The sequence below is a fragment of the Gallus gallus genome, chromosome 2 (assembly GCF_016699485.2).
Source record: "Gallus gallus isolate bGalGal1 chromosome 2, bGalGal1.mat.broiler.GRCg7b, whole genome shotgun sequence".
In the NCBI taxonomy this organism is placed as follows: domain Eukaryota; kingdom Metazoa; phylum Chordata; class Aves; order Galliformes; family Phasianidae; genus Gallus; species Gallus gallus.
In genome coordinates, this window is record NC_052533.1 from 19269221 (window position 1) to 19293834 (window position 24614).

The 24614-nt window shown below is 37.1% G+C and overlaps 1 protein-coding gene across 14 annotated transcripts in view; it reads right to left on the reverse strand.

The window, feature by feature from the left end:
- Positions 1-8524: 8524 nt before the first annotated feature.
- SLC39A12 (solute carrier family 39 member 12) overlaps positions 8525-24614 on the reverse strand; it is a 35518-nt gene continuing 19428 nt past the window's right edge. For 6 of the 14 annotated variants that reach the window (XM_025148393.3, XM_046937909.1, XM_046937904.1 and 3 more), the window contains 6 exons: positions 24059-24211; positions 22797-22907; positions 20285-20348; positions 16624-16782; positions 14807-14994; positions 8525-9783 (listed from right to left, as the gene is read on the reverse strand). In XM_025148393.3, coding sequence (XP_025004161.2) covers positions 9655-9783; positions 14807-14994; positions 16624-16782; positions 20285-20348; positions 22797-22907; positions 24059-24211 — 804 coding nt within the window. In that variant the 3' untranslated portion in view covers positions 8525-9654. The remainder of the gene's footprint in view (positions 9784-14806; positions 14995-16623; positions 16783-20284; positions 20349-22796; positions 22908-24058; positions 24212-24614) is intronic. The other 8 variants (XM_046937910.1, XM_040695931.2, XM_040695933.2 and 5 more) reach the window with 4 other exon arrangements.

Sequence of the window (24614 nt, forward strand, 5' to 3'; positions counted from 1 at the left end):
CTCTCAAGTGGATAGAGATTTCTCATCTTATATCTGGTCCCTGGGGGACACAAGGGGAGCCCTGATATCTGTCAGCTGGTACTGCTGCTGAAATGACTCTGGAGTCCTTGCAGGCGTCCAGCATTGCTTTACACAGATGAATTTCAAAGACTCCATGTAGGAGTCAGGCCTGAAACTGTTACAGAAATAAACCAGGCACTCTGAAAACTGTTCTAACCTAAAGGTATATAATTTATACAGTGTGCATTAAATTAAATTAAACAATTAAAATGCATTGAGTTCAACTTTGAGCTACATTAGGTTCACTATTATAGTTCATCACTCATGTTCAACTCGAATTTCTTCCTAGTTTTCCTCAAGGCAATCTCTGAATTGTAGGGGTCTATTGCTTTAAATGAGGATGCATTCGCTCAGATGAAGAGACTTCTTTAGCAACTCGGCATTTTTAAGCTTATGTTCCAGAGTTATGAACAACTTTGGAAATAAAAGAAGTGCTATCCAAATAGAAAACTTTATCTGATGGGCACATTTGGGGATTAACAAAAGCATGCAAAGCTCACAGCACAGTCAGAACCGTGCAGTGCAGGAAGTTGAAGAAGCTTATTGATAGGAATTAAACGGTTAACTTTCGAAAACAGGATGTTTTTCTTTGAATTTCAGAGTGTCAAATAAGGTTATTAATGAAGTGATTTTTGGTTTGTTCTCCATGTAGCTTTGGTAGAAATTGAGATGGCTGGAAATGATAGGTAGCACACAGAATTTGCAGATTTTTGGTTTTGTTTATCAAAAAATACTATCTTGTTTAAAATTTTAAACATAAAAATCTGTGGCTCTAATGCCCTTTGTGCACCATAAGCTGTGATAATTTGCAGGGATGTGGATGGGCTGGGAGTGTTAGAATGGATGAATTAACTGCAGTTCATTTCACCTCTCCTTCTCCTCCCCTTTCTAGAGCCTATAGCGTTATAGAGTAAGGCTGGTAACAGTATATGAGGGTATAGACAACAGGCAGAGGTAAAGAGAAGTACCGTACTGCCAAAACCACTATGCTATAGTTTATGATAATTACTTAGTAGTCACAGTGATATCAAGCATCACTTTTCTCATTCATTGCATGGGGTTTTGTTTTTTCTTATTTGATTTTCATAGAGCTAAAATAGAGTTATTAAACAGTAAGGCAGTGTGTCCTTTAGAAGTTTACTTTCAACTCCTTTGTTTCCTCTCTCTTTCCTTCCTTCCTTCCTTCCTTCCTTCCTTCCTTCCTTCCTTCCTTCCTTCCTTCCTTCCTTCCTTCCTTCCTTCCTTCCTTCCTTCCTTCCTTCCTTCCTTCCTTCCTTTCTCTCTTTCTCTCTTTCTCTTTCTCTCTTTCTTTCTCTCTTTCTCTCTTTCTCTTTCTTTCTTTCTCTCTTTCTCTCTTTCTCTCTTTCTTTCTCTCTTTCTTTCTCTCTTTCCTTCTTTCCTTCTTTCCTTCTTTCCTTCTTTTATCTTGGAGCAGATTAATAATGGAAGAAGTATCTGCACCAGTGTATCTGTCACCAGAAAGCAATAACAGAAGGCCATCAGAACCACAGTGTTAAACTTCTTGGAAGGATATTATAAGATCACGTTAAATTAACAAATTGAGTTTGCTTCTATTTTGCTAAAAATCAGTCCCACAATGGATTAGCTAATGAAATGTCATTACAGTGACTGAAGGATGCAAACCAGATATAGGTTTGTTGAGTATGTTCATCGGAGAGATGTTTATATCCTACATTTTAAGTAGACGTAGGAGATAAATGAACATGCAATGTGTTTTTCATCAAGCATACTGCCTAGGAACTTCAGTACTTGAGAAACCATGCTAGTTGTCAGCTATATTTCAGATGATCTCCTTATCATGTAGATCACAGCAATAGAGGCCCTGTGCAGACTTGTGGGATTTTTATGTTGTTATAAAGACATGAAAAAGCCTATATTTGTTTTTATTTTTAACACAGTACAAATCAGAAATTATCCCTTTTAATAACATTTCATCAGTAAAAACTGATCCGAGAATTCAGAAGTGGTTTACATACTATAATTCTTAGTAATTTTCACTGATTAAAAGAACTGGAGAGCAAAGTCTGAATCTGAGGCTAATTTATAGACACATATACAGTGAACACGAATGTCTCTTCTGCCAATACTTCCTGTTTCTTACCATGTGGGCCACTAATTCTGACTGCTGGGGAACAGGCTTGAAAATTCTCTGACAAACCTGGTCTTTCCTGACATAATCAGGGCATAAATAAGAGCAGAAGAAGGAGAAGGGACTTTCTGCTATTCAAATAGCCTTTTTAAATGCACAGAAAAGTAAGTCTTAAGTAAGATAGAGACCTGTAGGTTTGTTCTTACTCTCTTGCATCTGGCATATGTTTTATGTTGTGAATTCTGAAGAAAAAGGGAGAGATGAAATATTTCAAATATGAGATACTCAAACCAGACTCTTGTTAAAGCTATGGTTTACATTCATACTTGAACTGTAAGCTTCAAGAGTGTATTTTTGGTTCACTAGTATTTAGTTCAGATCATCAACAACTTGCAGTTTATATTCCCCAAATCAGATGACTATCCATTATTAGTAACTGTTTTTCTCTGTCTTCATATGTAATACTAGTATACTGTAAAAGTGAAAGTGGTTAGCAATTGTTATGCTGAAGAATAACCAAAGATTAGGCACATGCCCGGTGTTAGCTAAAATGTGTCAGCTGGGAAGCAAGGGCTTTAAAAAAGTGTGATTAAAAAAGTGCAGATCTGATCGCTTGCATTCTGTTGTAGACTGTGTGTTGAATACCAGTGCTGGTATTTGCACTCATTTACATCTTTTATATTTTTCTTCTATGTTTTCATATGCTTTCTATGCACAAAAAGCTTGAGTACGTCTTCTGATAAAAAAAAAAAAAAAAAAAGAAAAGCAGGCATGAACTGCTCTTGCACTAGTTTTCCTTCCCCAGAATGAAGACCATGGTCTTACATGCACTATAATTATGAAATATCTGGAAAAAGATCTTCTAACAAATTAGGTTTTGTCTACCAATACTGAGATTTAACACACAGCAGAGCTTATGTTGGGGAATGGGGGGCAAGGAGAGAAAAAGAAACAAAAAAAACCACTGCTCTTCAGTGAAGTCTGTTGGAATTATTTCTAAAAAACATAGCTCCATAAAGGAGAATCAGTGTTGAAGATAAAGGGTTAATTAAGCTCCATCCAGCCTAAGAATTTTTATAGCATATTAAATATCATACACTAGAAAAGACTTTGCAGCAGTCTTGTTTTCTTAGTACTCCCTAATAATGCCACACAACACTATGCCAGACAGTCAGCTGCTCTGTTGTCTAGAAAAATGGCATATTCTTGCTAATTGCAAGCACTGCAAGCCAAATTAAAAAGTAGGTAGTGGGAAATGTTAGAATATGCTCTCATAAGCTTTGTTTCTTTCTTATTACTTGAGATGGAATTGAAATTCTGCAGATAAAATTATACCGGTTTCATCGACTATGAATATGTATTTTCCAAAATATATGGCTATGAACATATGGATCATATTTTTAATGCATATCTCAAGTTTAAGAGTTATTAAAAGTCATCTGTTTTGTAATATTTAAACTATTTCCAGTGTTGAAACTCTACATCTTAGACATGACATTTTCCACTAACATGCACAGAGAATTGTGTGGGTTTTATGTTTGCCAAAGAGAATGAACTACAATGAGGAGGAGCTGATTGGCTTTACACATTTATTGTTTCTACTGGCATCTGCCCTATCACCTACAAGAACTTCTTCCTTGGACATTTCCTTGTTCTGACTTTCCTGGTATGTATCTATTTTGCCATGTTTGTCTCCAAGTGGAAAAGGAGATGCTTTGCATTTGTGCAGGATGATGAATCATTATGCAGTTTAAAGTGTATCACCACTTGTATTCATTTCTTAACCAAATAAAAGAAGCCTTATTTTCCATTGCATCTTTCCTTCTAAAGCCTTGCCTAAGTTCCATTAGAAATTGTCATCAATGAGCTCCTAGAGAATGACAAAATTGTTCTAATACTCACTGGACTCCTTGTGTGAATAGCACCTGGGGAAAAAAATTGCATGCATGGCTTTAGCTCAGCTGAGGATATCAAGTTTTCTGAATGCTGCTGTACTGACTGGGGCATATTAAATGACCAGATGCATACTGTCCAGTTCTGCTTTTCTGAATTTTCTGGTCATTACAGCTATTTGCTGCTGAACTGCTGTACCATACATATAGATTACTTCTGTGTGCACATTTTACAACTGAAATTCTCACCACTTTTTGGATTGGAACAGCAGCTGGAAAGTAGGTTTGCTCCTACTCCAGAGCTAAGACTAAACATTTACACAGAAATATGTAGATGACTTTTGAAGTACTGAAAGCTGGACAAAGTACCGGATGGTAGGAACAAAACCACCCAAGGCCACCAGGGCTACACCAAAACAATTCAGTGTGGATACAAAATGACTTGTATTTGTGCCTGGTACTCATAGCAGAGTCTCTCAAATGAGAAGAATCACATTGCTGATACGATGGTGTAGGTAGTAATCTCTACTTCTATGGCTCTTAGTGAAATTTCCAATGCTGTGTTGCCCTTTCTGAACTTCAGAAGTCACAAATAGTTGCAATATATTGCTCCAGTGTTGAACAACCATTCATCTGCATGGATGATAGCCAACAAGTTTTTGTGACAGTGGATGCCATGTCTGACATGCAGGGGCAGAGACAGCTGGGATACTCTGAAACCATTGCCAGGCCTGGGATATGGGTGTTGCTCACACGTGATATACCCAGCAGACCAGCACGGACATTGCCCTGGTGCCTTCATCACAACATTAGCAGACACGGAAAGAGTGCAGAAATTGCTGTGGTCTTAAATTAAGACTGGGATCTACCACAGTAAGTGATTAGTCCAATGCCTTATACCTACCTTTCTCTGTCATGGGATAGTCCAGGCAAGTTTCTGCTCAGCCTTAGGAGAAAGATGAGGGAGAGTTGCCAAGTCAGCTTCAATAGGACAAAAATGTTGACACATATCGTATGGGATTACTAGTTGGTCAGAGCTATATTGGATCGAGATGTAGATGGTTGCTAGGCAGATATGTTTTGCTAGGTAGTCCCATGTTTAGCACACTATGGCAACATCAGACCTGAGACTCTAGGATGGAGGGACTGCCACACCATGCCTCATTTATGTGCACATGGGTGTGCTAGGAGGGTGAGGCAACATCAGCTCTGACTTGGGGCCTTCTCCTTTGTTAATGAGAGCACCATGGGAGGTTCCTTTGCAGAGAAGTGATGTTCCTGGGGATGATCTTAACTGCTGGGGTGCTGCGGGGAGCGCAGCAGGAGCCTGCACTCATGGAATTATCAGCCAGATTAGTTTCATGATATCCCTGATCTCCAAAACCAAGACAACATGAACCGTCTGGGAATTTGCCCTGGACTGAGCTCCTATGGGATTCTGCAGCTATAAAGCCTTTCATCCTTGCACTGCAGCCATTAAAGTGCTGGTCTGAAGTACGTGGGAGCAGGAAGTAGGCCTCTCAGGGAGAGCTCTGTAGCCACCTGGCCCTCACTGCCTCCTGTCATCCACCTCCACACAGGAAGCAGCCAGCCCTCTGTGTTCCTACCCCCACACCAGGGAGCTTAGCACTGACTTTGGGCTGCTATGCTGCATCTCCCACTGTGCAGGCCCTCTTATCAGAGACATAAAAGGATGAAGGCTCGTACTGCATGACCCACAGCAGTGGCTCTGCACACTGGTTTTTTGCTCCTTTGGGGGAAGGAAATGAAGCTGGCTCTAGTAAAACACATTCCATGACTTTCTGTTTTGATTAAAGCCATTGTGTAACTACTGCTTGTACTTTCTGTGGTCACATTCCTATGGCTGCAATCACAATAGAAGGCAGATAATTTTTAAGATGAAAGGAAGACTTGACAACAGGTTACAGTAAAGCAAGAGAAGCTGAAAACATTGATAAATCACTCTTTTGTTACAAATTATCAGCCTTAATCTTGGCTTGACATAAACCTGTTTTCAGTTTCTAAATGCAAGCCAAAAAATTGTTATGATAATAATATGCTTTCTCCAATGCAAGGTGAAAGAAAAACATGTTTTCTAAGGGTACACTGTTATACCAAACTAACCATGTTTTCTTTTATTTAAAAAAAAAAAAAAAAGGACTTTTTTTTTTTCTTCTCTGGAGAAATGCCATCTACATCTTTAAAGCATAAAATACAGGGATGGAATAGATGGCAGTACTTAAAACATGCAGAGGAGCTCCAGAAACTTTCTAAGGGCATTAGGATAGCTGGCTGCAAAGAAGGTAGTATTTATCTTAAAAGTCACTGGGTAATGTGTAACATATACAAAACAAGAGGTACAAAGTCAACACTTTTACTCTTGAGCCCTTGTAGTTTGGAATTAGAATTATTTTTTATGAGGTTTTCTACCACTTAACTTCCAGGAAAAGACACTGTAACAAACAAATTCTTTAAACCTTCTCTTTTATCTCTCATTTTCTATGTATGTAAGAAAGTAAGATATGTAGAAAAGCAAGATATTTTCTTGTGTTTTTTTTTTTTTTAATCAGAGTGCAAGAAAACTGAGAATAGATGAAAGAGAGAAATGCTAACCTTCTTCTTTCAGAAAAATTCCTGCTTCTACAGATTGATGTATCTTAGGGTTTTAAAGGAACACTATGATTATCTAGTCAGAACTGCCCAACAGGCTGTAAAACTTCACCAAGTAATCTCTCTATCAAGCACGTAACATCTGTTTGAGTAATTGCATACCTCTTAGAAAGATACCCAGCCATGATTTAGCAGCTGCAAGTGATGAAGCTCTGCAGCCCTTACTCAGGATTTGACTCAATGAAAACATTGGCATAATATGTTCTGGCTGTTAGGTTTGGAGGAACAGAAAGAAATATCTGGCTTTAAATAGAGCCTTGTTTGAAATCTGTATGAATAAACTCTACAGAATTTAAAACAAACAAAAAGAGAATGCATCGTAGGAATACTTTTGCACCACCTTCTCTCTTGTGAGGACATAAAGCCATGTTCTTCAATTGTTTTTCTTGGGCTCTGACAAAAAGATGAATCCTGCAGGTGGATCTCTGATTAAAACTGATTAAGTTTTCCAGTTCAGTGATATATAATTTCCAGTTCAGATACAGAAATAGTTTCCAGTACCCTGTATGAAATATAGTCTAGTCTTGCTTTACGTGTGGTATTTCTCCATCTTCAGTATCCAATTGCAAAGATACTGAATTAGAGCAGAGGCACCAGTTTTGGTAGTGACAAAAGTTCTCTTGTAGATGCCACAAGAATTCAAACTTCTGTAAACTAGCGAGAGGTCAGGTATTCAGAGTTGGTACCACCTCACAATGTAACTGAATGGTTCTCATACAGATACACACTGTATCTGTGGCAGAAACAAGGAGTTGCAGGCATTCTGTTCATTGTGTTTGTACATGCAGTGGAAGCTGTACGAATATACTTGTTAAATGTGATCAAAAAACCTGATAGATATAGATATATGCATTCAAAAGATGGTATTTTCCAAAGAGACGTGAACACAGTATGTCCACAAATTTTTTCAGCATGAATCTCTGATGTATGCATCTTCAAAGAACACACTGCCAGAAATTAAGTGTCCTTTTTCAGACATGTTAATGATAGAAAACGATTTTAGAATACCATAATATTGCCAAAAAATGCTTGTTTGTAACCTTTTTTTCTGTTGTGGTGAACATTAACCATGTATAAGCATTCATATCACAGTAGCTCTGCATTTTCAAATAACAAAAGTTTCCAATGTTCATTTGCACCATCTGATACAGGAATAGATTTTGCTTACGTCCAGTGGTGTCCTTCTATTGCTTGAATTGACTGTCACAGCTGAAGGTCACTGAATCCGTGCCAATACAATCAGATGAAATACTGGAAAACTGCTTTTAAAAAATCTTACCTTCCTAAAAACAAGCACAAACTCCTGAAAAATGTAAACTTTGAAAAGAGAAGCTAAGGCTTGTCAGCCGACTGGGCAGCCTTCAAAGTTAAACCAACAGAAAAAGCAGTCATAACATTTGCACACCTACATAAAACAGGTTAGTGTTTTACTTTGGGACTTTAAACAACTTGGTTCATTTCCCCGGTCAGTTAGAAATTTCCTGTGTGACTTTGGATAAATTGTTTAGGACAAGGTTTTTGAAGGTATGTAAATATACACTTAGATGTGCATTGGAGTATTTGCTACAAATTCTCATAACTTACAGGCACAGAAAATGGGTGCATAGCGACCTTTACAGTTATCTTCAGTATTTTTCCCAAGGTAGCCTGTTGATGAGTAGGGATCCACAACCCTATCTCTCTGAGAACTGACTGTGCTCCAGAATAGCACTTGATCTTCTCTGTAATACTGGAATAATTGTACTTCCAAGTAGGAGCTGTCAAGTAAACACATTGTGAGACAGACATGCAGTATCACGACGTAGCCTTTTTTTCAAGGCAGTTTGAGACAAGGAAGGAAAAAATGCATTTACTTGCATAAAGAAAATATGTTTGTTCTGTAATTTGCTGTCCCTATTTTCACAGTTCATCAGAGCAGGGAGAAGGAATGCATTTCAATTCTCACATAAAAACATAAATTATGTAGGGGAGGGTTTCTTATGCCAACAATTGATAGTGTGTAAGTAATAGACATCACAGTGCTGAACATTGCTCAGTACCTCCTGGAAGCTGCTCAGCACCTCAGAATTAGGACAGAATCTTTATATTTGTTTCAGGGTTGATTCTGCAGTGCAAAGTTAAATGAGTCACCTGTAATTTATGCAGAATTCCCTTGAAACCAAGAGGACTAATTACACCAAAAAAAAAACCCTCAGGTTAAAAGGAGTTGAAGTCAGTCTCTAAGAGGGCACAGCTGAAAGGCACTACAGATGTTTATTAATGATGGCTTAAAAGCAACATCTGGCTCAAGGATTCCCTTGATTTGAGAAGGCTGGAAGGGATGCTGAGGGAAAGAAACCATATTTCTAGATCGAGCTTTTCATTTTTACCTGCTATGCTGGACCAGCAAGACAACCAAGGATCATTATGCTGGCAAAGTGAATAAGGCAGATACTATAAACAGATTGCTGTATGCAATTTAACAGTTTAGTTTTGTTATACTTTTTAGTTTTATATAAATACATTTATTTCTTATACTAACATACAACAAAGTTTTCTGCTTTGAATTATTCAACTATGGTTAGTCCACTTTAATTATTGCATTTAACTGTGCTTTATTCTTTTCTTCGATCAGACCGGCAGCGATCGCTGAGAGCATTCAACTAGAACAGTCTCAGTAAAAGCTAATCAGAAGCTCCTGTGAGTTTGAGCGTGGGGGTCTGGGAAACTCAGTAACAAATAAAACATATTTCTAAACATTTACATTTCAAAAAAAAAAAAATCCAAAGTCTGAACAATAAGTTAATAAATTGAAATAGTTATCCACTGCTCAGATATAAAAATCCCGAAAACTTAATTTATACATTGCTATGGCAGACATGACAAAACTGAACAACGCTATCCACTGTCATAAGTGGTACTTCAAGAGTTCCAAAAGAAAACTTATATTTTAATTTTCTGTTCATATATAGCCAAGAGTAAGAGGCAAAGCCAGCCTAATAGTAATCCAAGGTTCTGTAGAAGAAACATCAACCAGGGTCGCCGTGTCTGAATATGAGTCATTTCAGGAAGCTAAAAAAAGAATAAGACACCAGAATGAGAGCCAGATATATTCATCTCTGGGAAAAAGTCTTATGGGAAAACAAGACAAACTTCATTTAAAAAGGCTTTTAAAATGATGGGTTTCTGGATGCAGCTGCTAATCCATAGCATGTTCCGTACATTGTAACAACACAGATCTTGACATTGAAATACTTCAGTTAATAAAATTCTGTCCATTTTTGTTCTTTCACTAACACCAGCAAGAATAGATGAGATTCCAAAATTTGTTAATAGTAATTCTATGCAGCTGTCTGTAAGGACAATTCTTCTTCTGTAGGGAAATTCTTATTTAGTAAAATTAGTGATTCCCTTTTGTGGGAATAAACTAGTTTGAGTTATTTTGTTTCTGTACTATATATAGGGTCAATCCTGCTCCTACTGAAATAACTGGCAGCGCTCCTACTTACTTGGGCTCTAGTAAGAATGTAAGTAGAAAACAGAATCTACTTAATATGCTGGGGAAAAAAAAAAAACAACTTTAATAATTATCTCTGAAAGTTTTAAATCAAGTAAAGCAGCAGTAGCTGTTTATAGTCATATTAAAAGCTACTTATACACTGACCTTCAACCCCACATAATCTCTTTTATCAAAGTTTTAACCAAGATGTAAGTCTTGGTAGAATCTACAAAAATAATGCCTCAAGCTCAGACTCTCAGTATTTATGTTTTGTGCTACTGACACCATCACAGGTGTGATACCAACAACTGCTAATATTTTCACGTCCATTTTAGAAATGGAGCCATGGCCTGGTACGGCACTTGTTAATATTTTCTCTATTTCATGTGAACTTCATACAAGATAAAATTTGTAAAAACAAACAAACAAACAAAGTAGTGAGTTGTTCAGACACCTTCCCATCATATTGCATCACATTGCCTTCCTTCCCCACTCACAGCCCATGTTGGAAAGAATCCACTAATTTCCCTTGCACCCTCAGAGACTCCTCCCATGGGCAGCACCTCCACTGGGAGGCAACGAAACAGTGCTCAGCAAGAGAAGTTCCAGGGCACATTTACCCCTATTTGCTACTGTGCTTATCCTTCTCTCTGCTAGAATGGGGTCTCTGTCTCTGCTTCTTTTGTGCTCCTCTGGAAGCTGATATGGGCCCAAAAGAAGTCTTTATAGTGATAAGTCTGCCTCCACTTGAAAGGTTTGCATAAAAATAACAGGCAAAACCAGAAGTCCTAAATCTTTGCAACGGCTGGGCAATAGTTTAGATTATGATACAAATTCACATCTTAAAAACTCATATAATTATGTTTAATATATATTTAACAATCATCAGAGATATTTAAGCTGGAGGAAATGCAAACACTTCTGATGTAAATCAAAATCTGAACTGACAGCACATCATTGTTCAGAACACGTGTTTTTTGTTTTGTATATAAATAAAAACCATTAATTAAGACCCAGGCCTGAATCCAGGCTTTCAGTCTAGGTCTTTGGTCTTATTAATCTAGCCTTAAAATCATTCTTTTATTACCCTCCCAGCACATGGATAAACAAGTTCTCTGACAGTCTACAAGAGGAAACGTTTGTCCTACTGCAAAAGCCACTATTTTCTCTTACTAGCATCAGTGCCGATTTATGTTACACCCATGGCACAGTAGGCTGCTAAGAATGTTTTAAAAAAGAATACTCGGCAGTCAATACCACTTCAGTGTCCAGTGCACGTCTCCACTCCCTCCATCTAACATCTGTGCATGTTACCACATGCGCAGACCATTTTAATGGCCTTGCCAATGGGACATCCCTGCTTATCCCTCTAACAATAAAGGCTGACTGCTGTCCCACTATCAGCTGTGATTCCCCTTCTCTCTGAACCTGCTGTACAGAAATGAACATAGGACAGCAGAGACAAATGCCATGGTTGGGAAGCACGAGGTGATTCAATCAGCTATTCAGTGGTGGTGGTGTCATGCCACCATTTAATAGCACCATATTGGAGCTGTTGGTGGAAAAAGACTTACTGTTAACTGAACGACTATTTTGTAACTGCTACAGCTCACATTTTTATAATGAGCAAACTAAGGATGGGAAGAATTAGCAAGCACAGTGCTGAATGAAGAAATGAGGGCTCTCAGCCATGTGCTGGTTTAACACAAGCTCTACCAACATGGGGTACAGCTGCTGTGCCACAATAGCACGATAAGCCACTTTAGAAATACCCTTTGGTCTCTGAAATCAGAAAGATTTTTCAGGTTAGTCACAGAAAACTTCAGGTAGGTGCCTCAGAGAGTGGCTGGCTAGCTTATATTTCTTGGACACTTATATACCTTCTCCTACTCTTATCCTCTTCATTTTAAATTAGACAATAAGTCTTTTCTGGTCAGGGACCACACAAACCTTTGTTTTATTTGTACGATCACTCAAAAATGACATCCTAGTCCTTAGGGTTTAATACAGTGCATGTAGTTTCATAAATATCTATCCACAGTGATTACATCACAGATATTCATTGAAGAGGCTGATTAAAGATTTGGAAGTTTGTTTCTCAAGAGGAAAAAGGGATGTGCTTTGTCAAAGAAACAATTCATCAGGAGAGAATTGCTCTGTTACATTGCATATATTGGTGTCTCAAGCTTTGGTTCAGATTAGATGAATGTTAAAGAAAGCTATGATTTAATGGAAGGACTGGTGCAAATAGTGCAGTGCTATGATTATAATTATGACCTTTAAACAGAGGGCAGGCACAAAAAATTCTCTCTATATTGCTCATAAAAAGCTGTTTTTCAGGGGATTTAATTTTAGGAGTTTTAAATTAAAATTTAATTTTAATTTAATTCAGGGGTTAAACAACATCTAAAGCCATGATGTTACAGGTTTTGACTTACATGTATATCTTGAAGCCATCAATTTACAATGTACATTTCACTAGAGCATGCACAGTCACAAGACAAAATGCTCCTCCCTTCTATGTCTATGAAGATGAAATTTTGCAAAATTCCTTCAGTAAAATGATGAAGGCTATATATCATTTTATCTCTTGCCCTACACACCAGATTTTTAATTAATTAGTTTACCCTGCTTGTAATTGGAGCCAGAATACCACTTCTAGGCACAGAAATATTTTCGCGTGTTCTACTGCTGCAGCAGTCTCATAGAGCTGCCCTGTCATTGAGCCTCCATCTCCTATCCCTCAGTGTTACTCAGTGCAAAAAATCAGTGAGGCTGTTCCGTCATGTCCCATATTTAACCAATACAGGAAGTATGTGAAAGCTCAGAAAACAGATTCTTAAAATTATAGCTTTGCACACCATTAGGTATTTGTACACCTTTGTCAGGAACGCTGATAATTGCTGTTTTCAGATGAGAACACAACAGTGAATAGAAGTTACTTCTGTGAAGAAAAATTGAAAAACATACAAAGCATTGCATAGACCATCTCAAAAGAAAATCTGCAAACACCTGAAACTTTTCAGATCTATAGATTCCCTGTAATATTCAGTGCTTGCACTTCTGGAAAACCCAATGGCAGTTCTTTTGACAAAAGCAGAGAAAAGCTGGTTGGAATACCTCTTATTCATAAGAGGGATGTGAGAGGAATAAAAGATTATCCTCTTTCTCTCTTCTTCTTCTACTCACATCATGGTTATGGAGTCAAGAACAAGTTCAAAACATGGTGGTGTTAGGGGAGTTTGATCCCTGATAGATTCTGATCCTGCGCTAAATGAAAAATATGACTAAGCCCTTAGCCACGTTAATAAAACCATGCCTACTGAATAGGAAGACAGCATAACTTCCAAATTTCTGTGAGAACAAGATGCAACTATGCAGCTTGGTACACAGTGTTCTTGTCTGTTATTCACCACTTTGATCCAGACAGCTGATATATCCACAGTCCTTCAGCAGCTCCCTCATAAGCTCTTGGGAGTATTTTATGTTCACATTACTTCTATTATAGCAGGACAAAATGGACTGAAATACACCCAAAGTCTAAGGTCAAGGACTAAAAGTAGATTTTTAAATAGGTAATAATAATGACATGGCATATCAGGTTTCAAATATTACTCCTGAACCTGGCAAATTATATCATAGGCATGAGGTGGGGAGTGGTAGTAAACAGAACAGAGACAGTCAAGCTTAAGAAAAGCACAGTAAAAATTCATGAAGAGGGAAAATTCCTTTTTTCCCCTCTGAATCTAATGACATAGTACGTTCAGTCTTTGTTCAGAAGCTGGCAAACAACTTTACATTAATATACATTAGCTAAAAAGCGTGACACTTTGAATTATAGTAAGCTAGCAAGGTAATTAAGTTCTGTGTTGTTATGAGTGTAACACTTAGCCACCTCTTCAATAAATAATGCATCTTGAGGCACCTTCATGAGTTATGACTCCACAACACTCTTCCACAGTCCTTAGACTTCTCTCTCATAATGTGTCTTCACTTTTTTTTTCTATAGTTAGATCATTGCTATTGAACTAGGAGTATGAAAAATGATGGGAATTATGAGACAACCTAATGGGTTTTGAATTGCTTAGGAACTCATCCAAACCTCTCTGAGATAGAAAGGCAGGCCAGAGAGGGCACAGAATAAACATCTCACATTTTAGTTTAGAAACTACAAATTCATATTGAAATAATGGATTAAGAATATACTGAGAAAAAGGATCAAAAAGAAAAATGTTATCAAGTTATTCAAGATTTTTTAAAAGTCCTGTGTATGCAAATGTTTCTTTATGTTATTTTCAGTTATCTTTAATTCTTCTGTTGATAACATAAACCTGTTTAAAAGTCCTGCATCTTATTCATATATTACCCTCTTTACAGTTCTATTCCACACTTTCATTACTATTACATCTATAGAGACAGTGACACCAAACACAACCACACCATTTTTCTAAGCTCCGTACACACACAGGGCGGAAGACGTGCTCTTCCCAAGAAGCCTACAAAATTTCTTTCCCTTCAAGTTCATTCCCCTGCATTCATTTGACACTTATCTATGATGTGGCTGTTAGAAGTATAATAATAAGCAGAATGTCTCACCATTTCTGCTAAAGATAAATACAAGAACATTCCAGCTGTAACAGTAAAAATCCAGTTTTGAATGCACGGATCCGTTGATACAGAAAGGCCAATATAAAGCCCTAAGAATGCCGTCAGTGCACTTATAAAATTCATAAAAATTGCAATCTTCGTGGGGAGCCCTGTACTCAGTAGCACAGCAAAATCTCCTGCATAGAGAAAAATGCAACAAAAAATGGTTAGTGGCTAAATGTGTTTGGAAAATTCTTCATAATAAATGTACAAAGGAGACAGTGAAGGGTGGAGGATTGCCCTTAGATTTCTATAAAATTGGTTGTATACTCCTCTTGTGTGGAAAAACAACCACCCCAAATAGCATGTATTTGTTTAGCTGTTCCTAAAGATAGCATAGAGTATATAGGAGTCACTTCTGTTAGTTCTCAATGTTCTGTGATATTTCCAGCTTGGATAAATGCAAAAGGGAAATGGCACATTTTCCTCAAGTTTCTAGATCTTCCTTGATTGGGAACTTGCCAGTTAAAATCACGAGTGTATCTACAACCAGGTCTTCCAGTGTTGTACAGAAAAACCTACGCACATCCAATTCCAGTTTTAGTTTAATTCCACTGATTTCAAACCTAATTAACTTTTGTAAATTGTACACGAGAAAACAAACCACCATGGATTTTTTTTCTTCTAAAATAAATGATTTCCTAACAGACCCACAGCAAATGATTTTAAAAATTCTTCACTGTGCATTTGGAAATAAAACTTTGACACTGCACCACAATTAAGGTCTCTTCAGAGTTAGCTGTTCAGTACTCTCATAGTTTCCTTGCTATACAAACACAAGTTACCAGTTTTACAAGAATTCCCCATCCACTTTTTGGGGGGAGAGAAGTTTTCTACAGATACAGCACTTGAAACCTCCAGTCATTTAAAAATAAAAAGAAACCAGAATCCAAAAGTTCTCATTTTGGACTTGCCAGTGTATATATGTTCATCAACACAATGTCAGGAACAGCTTCAGCCATACTGAAAGATTTACAACAAGGAGATAATTGGGAAAATTTTTCAATAGAGCTATCTTGCAGCCCTGTCTGCTAGTAAAATGGGTCATATATCTTCCTTTATTATCTTGTTAGTCTTGATTAGTAGCAGGAATGAGATCACCCTGAAGAACACATTGTTAAATGGCTCTGCTGCATATTAAAACTCTTGCATAGCCCATTGTGTCAGATATGCCATTTGGCACACATGGTTCTTGCTCACAGTTTAGTTTTCTTCTGTTTATAAACATGAGAATAAAGAGCTACTCTGACCTGATAGAACTTACAACTGAAGTGAGATGAGATGGCAGCTAGTCATACCAGGGAAGATGTCTCCACTTCTCTTTTTAAAGGGAACAGAGAACTACACACCCTTTTCATATATTCATCCCTCATGTATCCATTTAACATGCTTTAATCATAGAATCAAAGAATCATTTGAGTTGGAAGGGACATCTAAAGATCATCTGGTCCAAACCTCCTGCATGAACAGGGACACCTACACTAGATCAGGTGCTCAGAGTCCTGTCCAGCCTGACCTTGAGCATCTCCAGGGATGAGGCATCCATCACATCACTGGGAAACCTGTTCCATTTCTTCACCAGCCTTACTGTAAAAAACTTTTTCCTTATACCCAATCTAAATTTCCCCTCCTTTAGTTTGAAAGCATTTCTCCTTACACTATCAGTGATGGTGCTGTAAGCAGTTCCCACTAATATAATACAGAAAAGCATTCTTTGGAAAACCTGTAACTACAAAGCCAATCAGGAATATACATATATTTCTTACCCATTTCATGAGGAATTTCATGGCATAAAATAGCAATAGTCGTTGTCACACCTGTTTCTGTTGAGGATGAGAATGCTGCTCCTATTACCAAGCCATCAGCAAAATTGTGAAGACTGTCACCCACCAAAACCATGATTGCTAACAAGCTAATTCTCTTATCTAGGAAAAAAAGAAAAAGAAAAAGGAAAAGGAAACGGAAAAAAAGCAGCAAAAAATGCCCAGAAGTTTAAACACAAAGAGGTATTATCATTTTTGCTACGTTACAAGTGTTTGTTTTTGTAGAATTGACATATACCAGGAAGTCACAGGAACCGGAGGACAACTGTGTTAAACTCTTCTGTCCTTATTATTGCACTTCTTTGAAAACATTTGAAATGAAAAAGTAGGTTGTAGAATCACTCAGAGATTAAAATACCAGAAAGTATCTTTCTGGCTTTGGTTGATGAAATTTTCACAAGTTTTCCTGCATCCTATATTTCTTTTCCTTAAAAGGAGGGAGCTTCTACACCATCATGCTCAGAATTGTATAGCTACAATGAAGTCAAATATTTAGTGTCATGGAGCTGATCATTCTAATGCTGTCGAGCATAATAATAATAATAATAATGAGTTATATTTTCAGGGTATGCTTTTTATGAGATTGCATTAAGTGGAGAGAAAGAGCTAAAAGGCAATAAGCCCCAGAGTACCACTATTAGTGCAGTGTTATAGCATCATTTCCAGCTTTTGTTCCAATCAATTAATAGCAGTTATGCTCATCGTACTCCTGTCTACAGCATCACTCACGGATGCAGGCAGCTGTTTTTCCTTCCCATTCTGTTCAGTGAACTTAGTGTGAACAGCATATTTGATGCTTGGGACATTTAGCAAGGCTTTTTGACACGAGAAGAGAGGCACTGGATGTGATACAAGTGTTGATATCAAGGCAGGGAATTGGACACTCTCTATCTAGTCTGTAACCTAGATGAGAGGACTTACAGGAGGGATTTCATCTCTTCGAGTAGCAGTAAGCCCAATATTTAGGCTCAACATCTAGGCTTTACAACACATTTTTTAGGCTCCCTGAAATTATTCACAATCCATTTTAACCACAGTCTTGCAAGCAGGAACTTCTAAGGCCTCCCAGAAAATCCATCCAGCTTCCCTCTATGCTGAATAGACAGTTCACTTTGCAAAGATTTGTATTTATGCCTGGAGAAGTGAGGTCATGATTTGGGCCCTAAGCAACGTGTGTTTTCCCCAAGTGTTGCTGACCCCACACAGACATAATGTGACAGCCTGGGGAGCTGTGCAGAACTGCCTGAATATTGTTATCACAAGGTTTTACCTCCGTAATGCTGTTTCAGAGGTGACCATTTTATAGTAATGGGGGAGATGTTTTTCTTATAAAAACTCCCTAGAACTGAAGCTTTCAGGCTATTATAAAAAAAGCCAACATATTACACATAAAAGCCTAACAACTGTATTCAGAAAATCCTCCCCAGTTGCCTGGAAGCTCTGTGGGTTCAGAACAATTGGCAGACCTGTTAGATTTCCCTGCCAGCTTCCAGAGCCAGACATGGATGTCCCCAGTTTGCACAGTTCTTTCTAAACACTGTGCAGTTTATAATCAATAGTGTAGAGCATGAGTTACACTGAAATATTAGATTGCTGCACTACGTTAAGGTTGTGACCGGTAATAAGGAGTGGTGAGGACGAAATCAGGGCCTGCCCTGAGACATTATTAGTCTGTTTTATGCAAGGAGCTGACTATTGAAGACGACTTAGCATCATTACTGAACTCATTCCAGTGTGTTGTTTATAATATAACATAAGAGTCAGGTTAACATTATGGAGCAATTGCAAATGTAAACATCATGAACTTACTCGACTGAAAGTTAAGAAGATGCATATATAAACAAATCAGAATGATTTCTTTGCTTTTAGCCAGTTTTAGAGCACCTTAGCTACTAGCAATTGTCTCGCTGCATTACACTGCTGCAACTGTAACTTACCTATCAAATTGTCACAACAATTTCTATAAAGCCTCCTGTTCTTAAACAATCCCCCATTTTTATAATTTTATCTGCTGAAATAAGGGGATTTTGATACTCATAGCAAATTCTATTCCATAAATTTCCTAATAAAACTAATGCGTGCAGAACTCCCACCAGAGAATAAGCTTTTTGAGCTTTGAATATGAGTTTTAAGCAAAACATTTATCCATAAATAGATTTTTCAATATTTTCATTACTCATACAGCAAGCATACTTCTAGTTAATATAACATCTGAGAACACAGAAGAAAAAATGCTACTGTTTTACCTTTTAAGAAGTTGGAAGAATGAGAGTGGATATATGAGAAGGAGAGGGCCAGTGGAGAGGTCTTTTTTCTTCCAGTAGCTCCTTGCTTTCTGAGTTACTCACTGGCTGTCTAAGGGGCTGCCTCCTCTCACAGTCCTACCTGAAATGCTTTTCTGGAGGTGTCAGGGTTCTGCCTTATGGTGTCAGACTCCATTCCGTTTGAGGATGGAATTAACATTGAGCTCAGCATGTTTGTGCTTTGAGCTCCTTGAAAAAAGCCTGTTATGATAGAAACTTTGAACATAGGTATTCTCAAGAAAATAAGCCAAACCAAACACCACCACCACCACTACGAAACCCACAAAGCAACTCCCCTTCCCTACCACAGTTTCACTTACTGGTTCCTAATATAAAGGTAAAACTGAACTGTGAGGAAGAAATGGAAGCAAAGAATATTAGTCAGAAAGTACACCAAATTTAGTTATAAACCTTTGGCAACTAATAACACTGAGATCACTGGGATTCTGTTTCTGCCTAGCAGGGAGTTATGCCCGAACAGAATGGAAACATCTAGAGATAGACTTGACAGTTCCGCTGAAACTGGCACTGGGCTGTGTACTGCTGGATAGGTGACTCTGAAAAAATGGAGATCCAGTTTTCAAATGTCTCAGAAATTTGAAATAACAATAAAAAGGAAGGTTGGTTATAGAAAATAAATTGATTTCAATTAAAACGCTTTTCTCTCAGTTGAATGACTTCAACAGCACTAAATTCAACAAGGTTACACAAGTACAGTCAGAGCTTTATGGAGTAAACAGCACTGAAACCGAGAAGACAAGAATTACTTCAGTGCTTTCTGAAGAAAACAGTTTATCCTAAAACTGAGAGCCATCCTGAGTGCAGAATTCCATACATGTAATAAATCATTTCTAGTTCAAAGGGGCTATTGCTTTACCATGTAAGAGAAGAAGGAAGCAGAATTATACTAACATAGTGAGCTAAAAAAAGAACAAAACAAAATGCAGTTATTTCACTACCTTCAGAATAAAGGCCCCAGCAAAGTTTACAATTATAAAAAGCTGTTTCATATTAAATTTTGAATGTTTCTTTTGAAGCAAAGGATTCAGCAAAAAACAGCTTGCAACAGTGAATAAACAAACACTAAAGCGTGGACACCATAAGATTAATGAACTTCACAATTACAGGGTTGGCAGTTGTAAAGGTCTTTAAGCAGTGATTTAATTATGTATCCAAGCACCATCAGATGTGGTGATGTAGCATGCAGCAAACACAGAGCTAAGCCAGCTTCACACTTTCTATTCCATCTTAGGTCTTAAAACTTTTCCTATTGCTTGTATGGACATTTTATTGATACTAACTTTTTGTGCTGATCACCTTGTTGCCTGGAGGAACTTCAGCAGACTCAGAATCTTCTGGGCTTCTCTGATTAAAAGGAAAGATAACAGAGCAGTGTTAATGGGCTTTTCCCGATGCTGCTATAAATATAGGAAAATATAGAATAAATTCAGGCACTTTGAAATCAAGATTGCTTCTGCTATTTCCATAGATATCATTAGGACTATATATAGAGTGCTGGCAGTGTGATGGGTACTGTAGAAAGAAATAAAAAAAATATAAAAACTTTCCTCAGAAATTTTTGTTGTTTTGTTATCTCCCCAAAGAATCGTGCTTCTGCTTGAACACACAAATATCTGAGCCACATGTAGAACTATTAAGGACATCATAATTCAAATTTTATCTTTCAAGTTTGTAATAAATTACAATTGTAATTTCCTGCTGGATAGTGGATTTCCAAGGTAAATGTGCAGATAGCTCTCTCCTTGGTGTTCCACGCCCTTCACAGTTGCTCTGTGAATATATAAGGCTGAAAACAAGGATCATGAGTCTCACAATAGCTACATCCCTGTGAGTTCTCCTCCCCTACTCTCCCTGTTGTTTGTATAGCTGCTTGCTTAAAATAAAAAAAATCAGCATGTGCAATTATTAAAATGTAGCCTATCAGGATGTATTTCATTTACATTCAGAACAAAAACTGTTCCATTTGAGTTACTGAAACACTCTTTTAGGAAATAGGAAAAAAAGTTTTTTTGTTCTTCAAGGTGAACAGATCCCCATGCCCTGCCTCTTGGCCTTTCATTAGGGCTTGATCATCATGAGGCATCTCTGGCCAGGCATAATAGCTCATGAGCACGCTCTGCTATGTACTTTATCCTTAGTGAAGAAGTAAAGAAAGATACAGCAGCTTTGTCCTTGCTCCAGAGAGTTAATCTGATGCATCAGCCCTAATGTTTAATTACAGAAACTGCAAGTGTGGGAAGAGAAGGGAGAAAGTGAGGAATGTCTCTGTCTGACCCTCTAGCTTCCTGGGACTCTTCTTTCTGACTAGAGAAATTAGAGATTTATGAAAGAGTGAGATATGACAAAAAACATATTTGTTTGAAACTAGAAAGGTTGAATTACTTATCACAATCTTTTTTTGTTTTGTAGTCCAAACAAAGCATAAAACGCATATTAAAGCTATTATGGCAGCCAGTGAAGAGTCAACAGCAGCCCAGAAGAGTGCTTTGTTAGAGGCAGCAACCACTGCTGCAAAAACTATAGCAGAGATGTGTATTGGCTGCAAAACAGGATATGTTTCTTGGCTGGTATTAGCTTGGTTGTGGTGTGGGATTTGTACTGTGGAGGCAAGAGGAGCAGAAGGAAAGGATTTAGTTTTTAAATTCTACATTTTAAAGGAAAAATAAAACTCTTTAATTCCCATGATTGAAGCCAGCCATATGAATTCCAGTAATTGTTTCACTTCTCTTATAATATTTATTCACATGCTACTTCTTTGAACTCTGAGTCAAACTACAGGACTAATCACTGACCTGAAGGATTTATAAGCTTTTCTTAGTCAACCAGTGTTTTTCTTACTATTACTCACATGACTCTGAAAAATTGGCTGCTCTTGTACAAACTAGCTAAGTCAGGCTAGTTCGTGTGATATACATAACTTCAGGGTGATCTCGCAGCTGAAAGGAAGGACTAGATTGTTCATTACCATAAACAGGAAGTTATGACATGACTCACAAATTAGAAAACATTCTTCAGCAGGCTGTCTGCTCTGCATTCAAGTGACAGTTTCTCAACTGTGCTTCAGAGAAGAGCAGCAGCTCATGAGACTCTTATCCATCACAGCTGCTTGTTAAAATGGAATTCACATTACAGAAGGTCTCTGATTTAAATCACCAGGAACATAGATATCTAAGTATTCCATATAAGGTGAAGAAATTGGTTAGAAAAGGAGAAAATGGGTTAGAAGTAATGAGTGAATTTACTTTGTAAAGACAAATCTGTCTATATCCTCCACAGATGGACAGGAAATTATGTAATTTCTCACAGGTAAGCACTGCTCCCTGATACCCAACTTGGTTGTATTACTTTCCAAATTTGTGGAAAAAATGCCCAAGAAAAGACCACTGTATACCATTCAGTACTTATACACTGAACTCTCACTGCAGAAAATCCTCAAGTCTTTCCTATGGGAGAGGCTGCCCTTACATTTAATACAATTTTAAAAAGAAGAGAGGAAGGAAATCTTCAAAAATTTTCTCATCAGTAGGTAGTACAGGATGTGTGTAGTTATATTAATCTGGTACACACTTAAGAAAAGTCATTAGAAAAATTTGTATTTGAATTTTCTCTGTAAAAGCTTATTATAAGCTTCAAAATCTATAGATTCCTGACAATCATGTCACATAATAAAGGAAAAAAAAATCAGTAAAGTCTGAAAAATAGTACTGATTTATTATACTAATTTGGTTCATTTTTGAGGAACAAAGAAGAATATAAAAAAAATCAGGGAAGTATTTCATATTGGTAACCTACCAACTGTATGGTTGAAGTAGATTTGTCTCTGCCTGAATGTTCATTTAATTCAGATTCCACTGGAAGATCATGGGAATGTTCCCAGTGCCCATTAACTAAAGAAAGGCCCTGCTGAATGAAGATGCTTTGCAATTAGTTCTTAAACCCAAGGAACACAGATGCAGTCTTTCTCAAACTTTTGAGAAAGTTCAGCATTTACAAGAATCGTATTTAGTGGTTAACATCAACATCTCTTAATGCTTATCTGGTTAAAAAAAAAAAGCTTGAAAATTGAATCAAATACATAATGAATGATCATACTGGCTTGTGGAAATATACTTTGTCTTGAAGCTGAAGATGAAAAATTGTTTAAACATTTTAAAGCTTTTTTTTTTTTTTAATTGTGAGATGATGATAATGCTCTTCTCTCCGAGTATGCAACATTAGTGACAACTTTTTTACCAAACTAAATATCATTATCATCAAAATAGTCTCATTCCATTAATTTCACATAATATTCTTATGGCTGACTCAAATATAGGGAACAGGGACTCAGTACTAAGTATCAAAATCAGGCCTGTCATTAAACACTCTCTGCAAAACACAAAAAGCTAAGCTTACACTTAGCTTTCTTAAGTGACATTAAAATAGCCTCTCATGCTGAGAAACTTAACGAGCTTTCACATTGTTACATTATATCCTTGTGCAAAGTCCTATTTTCAGGCATCAACTGCACTGAGATAAGAAAACAGAATTACCATTAGCGTGGAACTGAGAAGGGAGATATTATTAATGTAAGTTTTGATGCTATTGACAACAAAATTTTAGATATTTATTAGATATATATTAAATTTTCAAAAACTTTGGGATAGGAGTCAAAAACCATTTGGGAGTTTTAAGATATTATCCTTTAAAATATATTGCATTTTCATCTGCGTCTTCCACTTCTTCAAACTGTGCCTAGAGCAAATGTCACTATTATTTCATATGGACAAAAGCCCTCCTCCTGCACCACTCCTAGCATACTCAGAAAATACATTCAATTAACTGTTTCCTTTTTTGTGCTGCAGATATAGAGAGCACATTCATGGAGCATATAAATCTATGGAGCTAAGCAAAATAGAAATCTAAAGTCAGTCTGGTAGAAGCAGTTTAGAAGGTGACTTTCTGTGTTTCGGACATACAAGTGATAAATACTTCCACAGTTATTTTAACAGTTTGTGCACTGCAACATCTCTAAATGGAAGAGATTCTTTAAAAGGATAAAAGGTACAAAACTTTACCTGTTCACGTGGTGTTACCAAAAGAAAGAAGCATTTTTCAATCAGAAAAAATCCATGAATCCCTCCAATTATTCCCAAAAGTTTCCAAATATATTCTTTTCCCTCATAGAAGTGTTCTACCTCTTGTGCTTCATGTTTATGTAAACCAAGAGTCTAAAAAGAGATAAAGTAAAAAATTTAAGTGCCAATGTTTTAATTTTTGCTGGAATAATTTATCATATGTTTGTTTATTTGTTTTCAAGAGTTTCTTTTGCCACCTCTTTCAATTTAAGTTGTGTTTTGAGCTAATCAACAGAGTAGACGGATGAAACAAATTATCACAAGCCTTCATCATCCCTCATTGTTCAAAGCTGCATTGTTTCAAGAGAGTTATATGAAATTGTCCTTTATGCATTTTCAGAGGATATATTTTTGAAGTATATAGATATTTACAAGTCTAAGAAGTTGCCTGTGTCATCTTCAGATTGAAACTTCAAACTGAAAATAACGTGGAAGGCTTTCTGCTGTCAAATGTTTCCACTTTTCCCCGAGGAGAACAGCAGCCTTACTTTGCTTC